The 14083-nt window shown below is 33.2% G+C and overlaps 1 protein-coding gene across 1 annotated transcript; it reads right to left on the bottom strand.

Annotated features, from left to right (window-relative positions):
• Positions 1-6830: 6830 nt before the first annotated feature.
• On the bottom strand, positions 6831-11650 carry cops6 (COP9 signalosome subunit 6). Its single transcript, XM_033632414.2, has 9 exons — positions 11492-11650; positions 11223-11354; positions 10808-10896; positions 9457-9519; positions 9318-9365; positions 9083-9197; positions 8813-8905; positions 8455-8555; positions 6831-7295 (listed from the first exon to the last, which is right to left on the bottom strand). The coding sequence occupies exons 1-9, from the start codon at positions 11601-11603 to the stop codon at positions 7155-7157; spliced, it is 894 nt and encodes a 297-aa protein (XP_033488305.2). The 5' UTR covers positions 11604-11650; the 3' UTR covers positions 6831-7154.
• Positions 11651-14083: the final 2433 nt, after the last annotated feature.

The following is a 14083-nucleotide window of genomic DNA, read 5'->3' as shown; positions in this document are numbered from 1 at the left end:
CTATGACATTTTTCAGAACTTTGGAACGACATGCTATACTATGACATTTTTCATGATTTTGAAACGACATACTATACTATGACATTTTTGATGAATTTCGAATACCATACTATACTAAGACATTTTTCATAATTTTGGAACGACATACTATATTATGACAATTTTCATGATTTTTCAACGACATACTATACTATGACATTTGTCATGATTTCATGACGACATACTATACTATGACATTTTTCTTGATTTTCGAACGCAATACTATACTATGACATTTTTGATAATTTTCGAACGACATACTATACTATGACATTTTTCTCGATTTTCGAACGCCATACCATACTATGCCATTTTTCATGATTTTGGAAGGCCATACTACACTATGACATTTTTCATGATTTTTTGACGACATACTATACTATGACATTTTTAATGATTTTGGAACGACATATTATACTATGACATTTTTCATGATTTTTCAACAACATACTAAACTATGACATTTTTCGTGATTTTGAAACGACATACTTTACTATGACATTTTTCATGATTTCGGAACAACATACTATAGTATGACATTTTTCATGATTTCGGAACGACATACTATACTATGACATTTTTCATGATTTTCGAACGAGATACTATACTATGACATTTTTCAGAATTTTGGAACGACATGCTATACTATGACATTTTTCATGATTTTGAAACGACATACTATACTATGACATTTTTGATGAATTTTGAATACCATACTATACTAAGACATTTTTCATAATTTTGGAAAACATGCTGTACTGTGACATTTTTCATGATTTCAGAACGCCATGCTATGCTATGACATTTTTCATAATTTTGGAACAACATACTATGACATTTTTCATGATTTCAGAACATCATACTATACTATGACATTTTTCATGATTTTGAAATGACATACTAAACTATGACATTTTTCATTATTTTGGAACGACATACTATACTATGACATTTTTGATGATTTTCGAACGACATACTATACTATGACATTTTTCATAATTTTGGAACGACATACTATACTATGACATTTTTGATGATTTCAGAACATCATAATATACTAAGACATTTTTCATGATTTTGAAACGACATACTATAGTATAACATTTTTGATGATTTTCGAACGACATACTAAACTATGCTATTTTTCATTATTTTGGAACGACATACTATAGTATGACATTTTTCATGATTTCGGAATGACATACTAAACTATGACATTTTTCATAATTTTGGAACGACATACTATACTATGACATTTTTCATGATTTCGGAACACCATACTATACTATGACATTTTTCATATTTTTGGAACGACATACTATACTATGACATTTTTGATGATTTTCGAACGACGTACTATACTATGACATTTTTCATAATTTTGGAACCACATACTATACTATGACATTTTTGATGATTTTGAAACGACATACTATACTATGACATTTGTCATGATTTTTCAACGACATACTAAACTGACATTTTTCATGATTTTTGAACAACATACTATACGAAGACATTTTTCATAATTTTGGAACGACATACTATATTATGACAATTTTCATGATTTTATGACGACATACTATACTATGACATTTTTCTTGATTTTCGAACACCATACTATACTATGGCATTTTTCATGATTTTCGAACGACGTACTATACTATGACATTTTTCATGATTTTTCAACGACATACTAAACTATGACATTTTTCATGATTTTGAAACGACATACTATACTATGACATTTTTGATGAATTTCGAATACCATACTATACTAAGACATTTTTCATAATTTTGGAACGACATACTATATTATGACAATTTTCATGATTTTATGACATACTATACTATGACATTTGTCATGATTTCATGACGACATACTATACTATGACATTTTTCTTGATTTTCGAACGCAATACTATACTATGACATTTTTGATAATTTTCGAACGACATACTATACTATGACATTTTTCTCGATTTTCGAACGCCATACCATACTATGCCATTTTTCATGATTTTGGAAGGCCATACTACACTATGACATTTTTCATGATTTTTTGACGACATACTATATATACTATGACATTTTTAATGATTTCGGAACGACATACTATACTATGACATTTTTCATGATTTTTCAATGACATACTAAACTATGACATTTTTCATGATTTTTCAATGACATACTAAACTATGACATTTTTCATGATTTTGAAACGACATACTTTACTATGACATTTTTCATGATTTCGGAACAACATACTATACTATGACATTTTTCATGATTTTCGAACGACATACTATACTATGACATTTTTCATAATTTTGGAACGACATACTATACTATGACATTTTTGATGAATTTCGAATACCATACTATACTAAGACATTTTTCATAATTTTGGAACGACATACTATACTATGACATTTGTCATGATTTCATGACGACATACTATACTATGACATTTTTCTTGATTTTCGAACGCAATACTATACTATGACATTTTTGATAATTTTCGAACGACATACTATACTATGACATTTTTCTCGATTTTCGAACGCCATACCATACTATGCCATTTTTCATGATTTTGGAAGGCCATACTACACTGTGACATTTTTCATGATTTTTTGACGACACACTATACTATGACATTTTTAATTATTTTGGAACGACATACTATACTATGACATTTTTCATGATTTTTCAACGACATACTAAACTATGACATTTTTCATGATTTTGAAACGACATACTTTACTATGACATTTTTCATGATTTCGGAACAACATACTATAGTATGACATTTTTCATGATTTCGGAACGACATACTATACTATGACATTTTTCATGATTTTCGAACGACATACTATACTATGACATTTTTCAGAATTTTGGAACGACATGCTATACTATGACATTTTTCATGATTTTGAAACGACATACTATACTATGACATTTTTGATGAATTTTGAATACCATACTATACTAAGACATTTTTCATAATTTTGGAACGACATGCTGTACTGTGACATTTTTCATGATTTCAGAACGCCATGCTATGCTATGACATTTTTCATAATTTTGGAACAACATACTATGACATTTTTCATGATTTCAGAACATCATACTATACTATGACATTTTTCATGATTTTGAAATGACATACTAAACTATGACATTTTTCATTATTTTGGAACGACATACTATACTATGACATTTTTGATGATTTCAGAACATCATAATATACTATGACATTTTTCATGATTTTGAAACGACATACTATAGTATAACATTTTTGATGATTTTCGAACGACATACTAAACTATGCCATTTTTCATTATTTTGGAACGACATACTATAGTATGACATTTTTCATGATTTCGGAATGACATACTATACTATGACATTTTTCATAATTTTGGAACGACATACTATACTATGACATTTTTGATGATTTTCGAACGACGTACTATACTATGACATTTTTCATAATTTTGGAACCACATACTATACTATGACATTTTTGATGATTTTGAAACGACATACTATACTATGACATTTGTCATGATTTTTCAACGACATACTAAACTGACATTTTTCATGATTTTTGAACAACATACTATACGAAGACATTTTTCATAATTTTGGAACGACATACTATATTATGACAATTTTCATGATTTTATGACGACATACTATACTATGACATTTTTCTTGATTTTCGAACACCATACTATACTATGCTATTTCTCATGATTTTGGAAGGCCATACTATACTATGACATTTTTCATGATGTTTCAACGACATACTTAACTATGACATTTTTCATGATTTTGAAACGACATACTATACTATGACATTTTTGATGATTTTCGAACGACATATTATATTATGACATTTTTCATGATTTTGGAACAACATACTATACTATGCCATTTTTCATGATTTTGGAAGGCCATACTATACTATGACATTTTTCATGATTTTTTGACGACATACTATACTATGACATTTTTGATGATTTTCGAACGACATACTATTCTATGACATTTTTCTTGATTTTCGAACGACATACTTTACTATGACATTTTTCATGATTTCGGAACGACATGCTAGACTATGCCATTTTTGATTATTTTGGAACGACATACTATAGTATGACATTTTTGATGAATTTCGAATGCCATACTATACTATGACATTTTTCATTATTTTGGAACGACATGCTATACTATGATATTTTTCATGATTTCGGAACGACATACTATACTATGACATTTTTCATGATTTTCGAACGACGTACTATACTATGACATTTTTCATAATTTTGGAACCACATACTATACTATGACATTTTTGATGATTTTGGAACAACATACTATACTATGACATTTTTCATGATTTTGGAACCACATACTATACTATGACATTTTTCATGATTTTGGAACCACATACTATACTATGACATTTTTCATAATTTTGGAACGACATACTATACTATGACATTTTTAATGATTTTCGAACGACGTACTATACTATGACATTTTTCATAATTTTGGAACCACATACTATACTATGACATTTTTGATGATTTCTGAACGCCATACTATACTATGCCATTTTTCATGATTTCGGAACACCATACTATACTGTGACATTTTTCATAATTTTGGACGAAATACTATACTATGACATTTTTCATGATTTTTTGACGACATACTATACCATGACATTTTTAATGATTTTGGAACGACATACTGTGCTATGACATTTTTAATGATTTTTCAACGACACACTAAACTATGACATTTGTCATGATTTTGAAACGACATACGAAACTATGACATTTTTGATGATTTTCGAACGGCATACTATACTATGACATTTTTCTTAATTTTCGAACGACATACTTTACTATGACATTTTTCATGATTTTCATGACGACATACTATACTATGACATTTTTCATGATTTTGGAATGACATGCTAGACTACGCCATTTTCCATGATTTTGGAACGACATACTATACTATGACATTTTTCATAATTTTGGAACGACATACTATACTATGACATTTTTCATGATTTTGGAACCACATACTATACTATGACATTTTCCAGAATTTTGGAACGACATACTATACTATGACATTTTTGATGATTTCGGAACGACATGTTAGACTATGACATTTTTCAGAATTTTGGAACGACATACTATACTATGACATTTTTCATGATTTTCGAACGACGTAGTATACTATGACATTTTTCAGAATTTTGGAACGACATACTATATACTATGACATTTTTCATGATTTTTAAACGACATACTATCCTATGACATTTTTCATAATTTTGGAACGACATGCTGTACTGTGACATTTTTCATGATTTTGGAACGCCATGCTATGACATTTTTCATAATTTTGGAACGACATACTATACTATGACATTTTTCATGATTTCAGAACATCATACTATACTATGACATTTTTCATGATTTTGAAATGACATACTAAACTATGACATTTTTCATAATTTTGGAACGACATACTATACTATGACATTTTTGATGATTTTCGAACGACATACTAAACTATGACATTTTTCATTATTTTGGAACCACCTACTATACTATGACATTTTTGATGATTTCTGAACGGCATACTAAACTATGACATTTTTCATGATTTCGGAACGACATACTATACTATGACATTTTTCATGATTTCGGAACGACATACTATACTATGACATTTTTCATGATTTTGGAACTACATACTATACTATGACATTTTTCATAATTTTGGAACCACATACTATGACATTTTTGATGATTTTCGAAAGCCATACTATACTATGCCATTTTTCATGATTTCGGAACACCATACTATACTATGACATTTTTCATAATTTTGGACGAAATATTATGCTATGACATTTTTGATGATTTTCGAACGACATACTATACTATGACATTTTTCATGATTTTTTGACGACATACTATACCATGACATTTTTCATGATTTACATGCTAGACTATGCCATTTTCCATGATTTTGGAATGACATACTATACTATGACATTTTTCATAATTTTGGAACGACATGCTATACTGACATTTTTGATGATTTTCGAATGACGTAGTATACTATGACATTTTTCATGATTTTTCAACAACATACTAAACTATGCCATTTTTCATGATTTTGAAATGACATACTAAACTGTGACATTTTTGATGATTTCAGAACATCATAATATACTATGACATTTTTCATGATTTTGAAACGACATACTATACTATGACATTTTTCATAATTTTGGAACGACATACTATACTATGACATTTTTGATGATTTTCGAACGACATGCTATACTGACATTTTTCATGATTTTTCAACGACATACTAAACTATGCCATTTTCATGATTTTGAAACGACATACTATACTATGACATTTTTCATGATTTCGGAACGCCATACTATACTATGACATTTTTCATGATTTTTTCATGACTTTTTCATGACATACTATACTATGACTTTTCATGATTTTTCAATGACATACTAAACTATGACATTTGTCATGATTTTTGAACGACATACTATACTACGACATTTTTCATGATTTTGGAACACCATACCATACTATGACATGTCTCACGATTTTCGAACATCATTCTATATATTATGACATTTTTTCATGATTTTAGAACGGCAAAATTGGAAGGTCTGCCATATTAGAATCTCTCAAGTTGAAAAAGAAGAGGAGTTAAAGTCCCATGAAAAAAATCAGCAGATCATTTATTACATACAGAAACATGAAACAATAAAACAAACGGGGTAAAATAATATAACGTTCATGTACAGTGGATTCATTTCTGTGCATACCCAAGAAAGAGTTGAGCAATTTTGTACATATCTCTTACTGACTGGTGTACTTAAGTGCTTTTAGATACACTTGTGTTTGAAGATGGTAAACTTGTTTAAAAGCTACTGTAGAATTTGTTTTTGCTAGCCAAAAATACAAACCAAAAAAAGAACAAAACAGAAAAAGAAACTGCAGTGCTTGTTTGCTTCTCTGCTTCGGCGAACTGCCAGCTTAAAAGAAGAGTCCTCTCATCCTCCGGCCGATGCCCTGTCTGTCGTACAGGACGTTGAACTTGTTGATGAACTGGTTCATACTGTTGCAGGTCTTGGTGATGGTGCCTAAATAGGCCATGAGGCCCACGTCGTTACATTGCTACAGAGGGGAAAAGATGCAGAATTTGAAAAAGCACTCTCTTTTTGTGACACACTATACTATCACTTTAATGACATTTTTACTGACACATTATACTATTACTTTTTGATGAAATTTAGGATGACAGATTATACTATGACATTTTTCATGATTTTGGAACGGCATACTATACTATGATATTTTTGATGATTTTCATGATGACATATTATATACTAAGACATTTTTCATGATTTTTTTGAGAGAGGGAGTGACATGCAGCAAAGGGCCACAGGCTGGAGTCGAACCCGGGCCGCTGCGGCAACAGCCTTGTACATGGGGTGTGTGCTCTACCACTAAGCCACCGGCGCCCCGTGTATGAGATTTTTCATGATTATTTGATGACATACTATACTATGACTTTTTTATGAAATTTTTAATGGCATACCCTACTACGTGTTTTTTAAAATAACATTTTTATTACATAATATTGTATGACTTCAATGAAATTATTTATAGGCATACTATGACTTTTCTATGAAATGTTTTGTACACACTATAACTTAGTTTGTAATATTTTTTTGCCGTATCATTCTACGACTTTTTAATGACATTTTTGATGACTTGACATTTTGATGTTATGACGTTTTAGTGAAAATTTTAATGGCATACTCTACTATGACTTTTAATGAGATTTTTATTACATACTATAACCTTTTTTATGAAATGACACACAGTGACTTTTCTACAAAATGTAATGTGCATAATATAACTTTTCATAGTTTACTGTACTATGACATTTTTATTGCCTCTATATAACATACTGTACTATATGTTTGCTATTTTTGTGACACACTATATTATGAATTGTTTTCATGATTCTTTATAGCAAATTAAAAACAACAACAACAATAATCAGAGTCTTTAAAAGACAAAAGTAAACATTTGTGATCTGATTTCAGCAGGAATGAATTGGCTTGGAGCTGAGAGCCACAGACAAGCTAGGGAAGTCAAAGATATTGAGAGATGGACTAACAATTTATTGGTTTAAGCCTTTTCATGTAATTTCTTGGTAAGAAAATACAGTAGTGCCATATCCTTTAACTTAACCATTGTAATGAAATCACCACGCGTTAGCAATGTAAAAACATGTTGTATGTGAAGGTTCACAGAGCTTGCTTACATCATAGAAGTCAGTTTTGAATTTTATGGTGCTGAGGACCGGCAATCTGTGGCACAGGGCATTTGCTTCTCGAAGGATCTCGTGGTTAAATGGCACCTCTCCTGCGGTACATGACGACAGACAGGAAACAGAAAAAAAACAAGTTAAAGCACAGTAAATCAAAAGAGTGAGATAAGATAATGCTGTCAAGAAAGTATCAAACGGGCTTGTAATTATGGAGGTGTGTACCAGGGGCCTCTCTTGATGGTGTAACAGTGAGGAAAAGGAAGCATCTCATCCAAAAACAGCTGTTTTCCAGACTTATTTTCACATTCTTTGCTCTCACAGCGTCATTATTAGGGCCCTGTTGTCCTCTCACCTGATTCCACAGCTTTGACGTACTCTAGAATGATCTTCACCCGGCTGTGGAGCATCTTTATCGCACTGTGCTGGGCTATAAGGTGTTCGGCAACTAACAGAGAAGACAGAGAGAATATTGAAGTAAAGACCTATTCAGACAGAATTTGTTTAAAATGACGTAATAACATGTATATTAGTCAGGTCACAGGACAGCCATTTAATTTTTGGGGTTCCTTCAAAATCTGGCAACAGAGAATTAAACCAAAAGGTAAGAGACGGCCTCTCTTACCTGTTGAGTTCTCCCCTGTGCCGGTGGCTGTCATTCGAGCTACGTGGTCAACGCCGATTCTCTCTGCTTCCTCTGTGGCCAGCGTGTATGTCAGCTCAGCAAACAACATGGTAGCCTAGATTTTTAACAGAAAAGCACATCATATAAAACTCTTACACTTCTCTATGGTACACTGGGTCACTGCTACAGGTAAAGACATGTAGATGACGTGAAATATATAAAATGTGAGCATTACCTCGCCATTGATGATGTCAATCACAGATTCATAAACACTAACAGGAAGCTGAAGGAGAAAAGGACACATTGTTTAAAGCAGCTGTGTCTTCACAACTGTGATGTCTTTATTCTTGAAGTGAAAGAGCAGAGAAACTCACATCAGTGTGTTTGGTCATTGGGTTGAGCTTGAGGAAGAGAGGGCTCTCAATAATCTCACACACCTGGCAGAGAAGAGGGAAATAACTGTAAGAAAACCTACTGTACATAATCTGAAGTAACTATCAGACTTTAAAATGATTTTCTACTTTCACTGTCAACAACTACATCATCTGCTTGGAATACAATGATGGTGCTGCATGTTTTGAGTTGAAACTGTGTTGGAATTCAGTAAACACAATTTCCATATTGGTTAAACATCAACTCCACACCCTGCAGTGGCTCTCAGTGGCTGGCTGGTTCAATCAAATTCAAGACACAGCTACGTGCCCATCGTGCCATGAATAGTCTCAGGCCCATCCTACATCCAGACCATGGTCAAACCATACACCCCAGCCCTTCCATTACACTCTACACATGGGGTTTAGCTACTGCTCTGAAAAGTGGCGACTGTTTGATGATGAAATTTAAAAACAAACACATAATCTATGTCTCACTGCATCTTAATTTAGTCTGAGAGAAGTTATGGGTGTTCATTCTGCTTTCATTCAGATTTACCGTACACAATGCACCTTTAAAGACGTTCACTGCTGCAAAGATGGTCTTTTAATAAAACTAGGCTGTCTATGCAGTAAAAAGTTGCAAGTACTTTTGAAATTGGTGCTACAGCAAGAGGGAGAAAACCTACAACTACCAGAGTACACTGCGCCACACCAGACCAATAAATGTCCATTTGTAACAAAGGCGGCAGGCTGGCAAGAAATGATCTCAATCTCTTACAGTTAAACAGTAACTAAAACATGTTTCCAAAGACATTTGAGGTGAGAAATGGCCAACTCAGTGACATATTCTTGGTTTATATTTGATCAACCCTGCCTAGATTTACTGTTAATCTCAGTTTTTTTGGCCTCTGTTTTCACTGTGCAGGACATAGTATGGTGCCCACTTCCTGTTCACAAACTCTCGCTATTACAGCTAAACATGGCACTAAAATATGTTTCTAAAAATACTTTAGATGAGATAGGCAATGCAGTAACATATTCTTGATATATAATCAATCAGCACTGTTTAGTTTTATTGTTTGATTGGATTTTGGAGAGAGGGGCGGGCCTGCCTCTTGACCTGCTTCTATACTCTTTGTGTCAGGCTATTAAAAAAACGCAGAAGTACAGCCTGTAGTTCAAGCAACAGCTCTAGAGCCAGCAAAATGTCATCTGGCAGAGTTTCGCCAGGGGCCGAGGTGGGATATCTTGGCAGATGGAGGGAAGTTTACCACTGTTCATTTACTACCCACACTTTTTTGATACAAAGCAAGTTGAAAATTGCTGAAGAAACCTTGTAACTTTTGCCTACCTGCTTGTGAATGTGGATGTCTGATGCGTCAGGGGGGCCTCCTGTGGTGTACCAGCCCAAGAACTCCATCTCTTTAAAGACCTGCTTGACTGAAAGACAAAAGGAATATTACAGATTTACAGATTTCTATTCTTCCTATTACACACACACACAAATAAAATCTGAGAAGCAATTCTGTGAAAATGTATTTTAGGTACTGATCTCAGAAAGGCTGGTTTTGCCAGTATCATTAATTAAGTCACGGCCTGAAATACAAGCAGGGCGCAGGAGGTGAGTAACTTCCCTTCTGTGTTCTTAAAGCAGAACGACCCTACCAGAGAGGAACTGGCTGCACTGCATTTCACAAAAATCAGTCATGAAAGCAGAAACACAAACAGAGCTGCATTCTTGTCCTTCACACAAACAACCCACTTACATTGCTCCTCCTTGGTGTAATAGTACTCCTTGTCAATGTGCACTCGGTCATCTATGGTGTGAGACAGCAACTCAAAGGAGTTCATGACCTCGATGTTTCTCCCCTCCTGCTTCCCGATCAGGGCGCCAATCACTGAGCAGGAGAACCAACACAATAATAACCTGTTTCATTTCACTCAGTAACAAAACAACTCAGCTGAACATGAGACAAACTGTACATGACATCACTGCTTACATGCCATCTCATTTGCATAACATCGTCATACATACCCTGCATTGGTCGTCCCTCCTGTGAGCGGATGCGTATCCAGTGGTCGGATATGTTGAGGATAACCAGAGGGTGTAAGGCCACAGAGACGCTTCCGGTGACCCCTGAGGCCATGACACTGGGGCTGGCTACAGTCACACAGACACAAACAACAGGGGCTTTAATACCACAGCAGCTACTGAGGTCATTGGTCGAACAAAACAAGCTATTTGAGTACCTCTCCTTGGGTTCTGGGAGCTTGTAAAACACAGTTTTCACAATTTCCTGACAGTTTATGGAGGATTCATCAGTTAATATGGAAAAATAATCACATTGAGGTTTGGGTGATGTGGACAAAAAAAAAGCACCACAATATTTTTGACCACGTGTCGATGTTGATATTGATATTGATATTGACACAATATTGTAGATTGGACTATTGATGCTTTCACAAAATATTTACACAATGAGATTTCTGGTAAATAATCATCAGTGAAGTGGATTTAATCACAAAGCAGGTAAAGGAAAATAGAAGAACAGCTAGAACAGTCTGTTAAGTTCAGAAAATGACATCACTTTACAGTGACGCAGTCTTAAAACCAACAAAAGACAACACTTACAATATCATGATTTCCAAAATCTACGACGATATCTGGTCTCGTATCACAATACCAATATAAATATTGGTATATTGCCCAGCCGTAATCAAATTTATCATTAATGAACAAATCTGAAATAATAAAAGATAACTGATGCATCCACAAACATTTGCCAATACGACAAGTAGGGATTCAGTGTTGTGTGTTTAAAGCCAATCCTATGTGACAACAATAGAGCCAGATCAACAAACCAAAAAGGCGATATTAGCTTATTCCAGATATATCGTAGCAACATTATCAAAAGATTTGTTTATATTATGCAACTATTTTAAAATACAAATACTGGCACAAGTATTGCAGTTGTACGTTTTTAACCGCCCAATATCAACACTGACCTCAAAAATCCAGTCTGGCTCAAATTACAACCACAAACATTTAATTAAATGTCAGTCAGTGATGTAGTCAGAGCTCCTATCTTTTAAGTCAGGGCTGTGCAATATATCAGTAATATATTGCTATCCACATTAGTGATTGTTTGTTATTTATTTTAGGGGAGAGGAGGTATCAATTTTTTTAAGCACTGGGGAGAGACATGCTTTTTTTATTTTGGCCTAGGGGAGGGGCATACAAATCTAAATGGTTGTATCTTGTATTTTGCCTGGTTTGGAAGGCATGATTAATTTAAAATTAAACCATTTATCAAAATTACACCATATATCATAGCCAGAAACTGTAAAAACCAAAATTATTGTAAGTTTCTGACAGTCCTTGGACACATCATGTGTGACTAATGTTTTTGTCAGAGGAAAAAAACATAACCATACACAAGGGTTGGGGGAAAAAAAAGATATTTTTGTGTGGCAATATCATATTGTCACATATATATCGTATTTTGATTGTTTTATTTCATAAATCATTAATATCACAAATACAAATTAAACTTTAGGTAGCTTACTAGAATTATATTATCAATTGCTTTTTCAGTCGACTAGATACATTTTGCTGCAAATACAATGATTAAAGTGAGAACAGACTGAAAACTTTATCTTATTAGATAACACAGATGTTGACAAAGTTTTACCTTCAGAGACATAATTTTTAATAGATTATCATTGGTTATTTGGCTGGCAAGTAAAGCAAATCTAGCAGCCACTTGCATTATTTTTTACCAGCATTTGGCTGGTGGATGGAGCTAATTTCCAACCATCATTAAAGGGTAAGTTTTAAAAATCAGATAACTAATTCATGGTGGAGGAAAGGTTATGCATATTCCCCCAGTCACTAGGGGAGGCGCAAGAAAAATATCTGTAGCTCAATGGAGTGTCAAAATTAAAATATATAATTATATTTTGTGAAAGCACCAATAATCAAATATTGAGGTATTTTGTCAAAAATATTGTGATATTTAATGTCCTTCATACCGACGAGCCCTACGTTTAGCATATATTACTTATACTTCTTAAATAAAATAAAATAAAAAAGCACTGCTTCCCTTAATTGATATCCTGTTGCTGTATTTGACTGTTCAATGAAAAGTACTGGAAAAATATATCCTTGAAATAATATCAACATAATGATAAGGACATGTATCTAAATATTAAATGCTGACCGATAGAGACAGGCCGATATATTGGTTCATCACACAGACAGCAGACGTCCAAGACCAGCCCTTATTAACGTTACAGATTGGTTTGTTGTCATAGCTCGTCAGTGTGGTTTATCTCAAACCTGCCTGAGCTGACAGATTTAGCTTTACGTCCCTGATGCTAACACAATAGTAATATATATAATTATATATAATATTGACTCAAGCACCCAAAGTGATGAATTTGATGACAGCTTTATAGCAGAGCTGTGTACGTTAACCCGCTTATGTCAGCAAGCTCGCTACCTACCGACTTTAACACCGCTAATTCATCACTTACGGACACTCACAACACAAATGTGACTTAAATGCATCGTTCTGCGTTCAGGTTCATGTTAATATCAGGCAGATATTGAGAGATAAATGAGAAA

This window comes from Epinephelus lanceolatus, chromosome 7 (genome assembly GCF_041903045.1).
Source record: "Epinephelus lanceolatus isolate andai-2023 chromosome 7, ASM4190304v1, whole genome shotgun sequence".
Classification (NCBI taxonomy): domain Eukaryota; kingdom Metazoa; phylum Chordata; class Actinopteri; order Perciformes; family Serranidae; genus Epinephelus; species Epinephelus lanceolatus.
Note: the sequence above shows the minus strand (reverse complement) of the source record. Positions and strands in the feature narration are given on the sequence as shown.

Excerpts from the sequence above, each read along its gene's own strand:
- cops6 (XM_033632414.2), bottom strand. The coding sequence starts at position 11,603 with ATGGCCTCAGGGGTCACCGGAAGCGTCTCTGTGGCCTTACACCCTCTG. Across the intron at positions 10,897-11,222 it reads TTACACCAAGGAGGAGCAAT|TCAAGCAGGTCTTTAAAGAG; the intron begins GTAAGTGGGTTG and ends TTTGTCTTTCAG. Across the intron at positions 9,198-9,317 it reads TTGACATCATCAATGGCGAG|GCTACCATGTTGTTTGCTGA; the intron begins GTAATGCTCACA and ends TTAAAAATCTAG.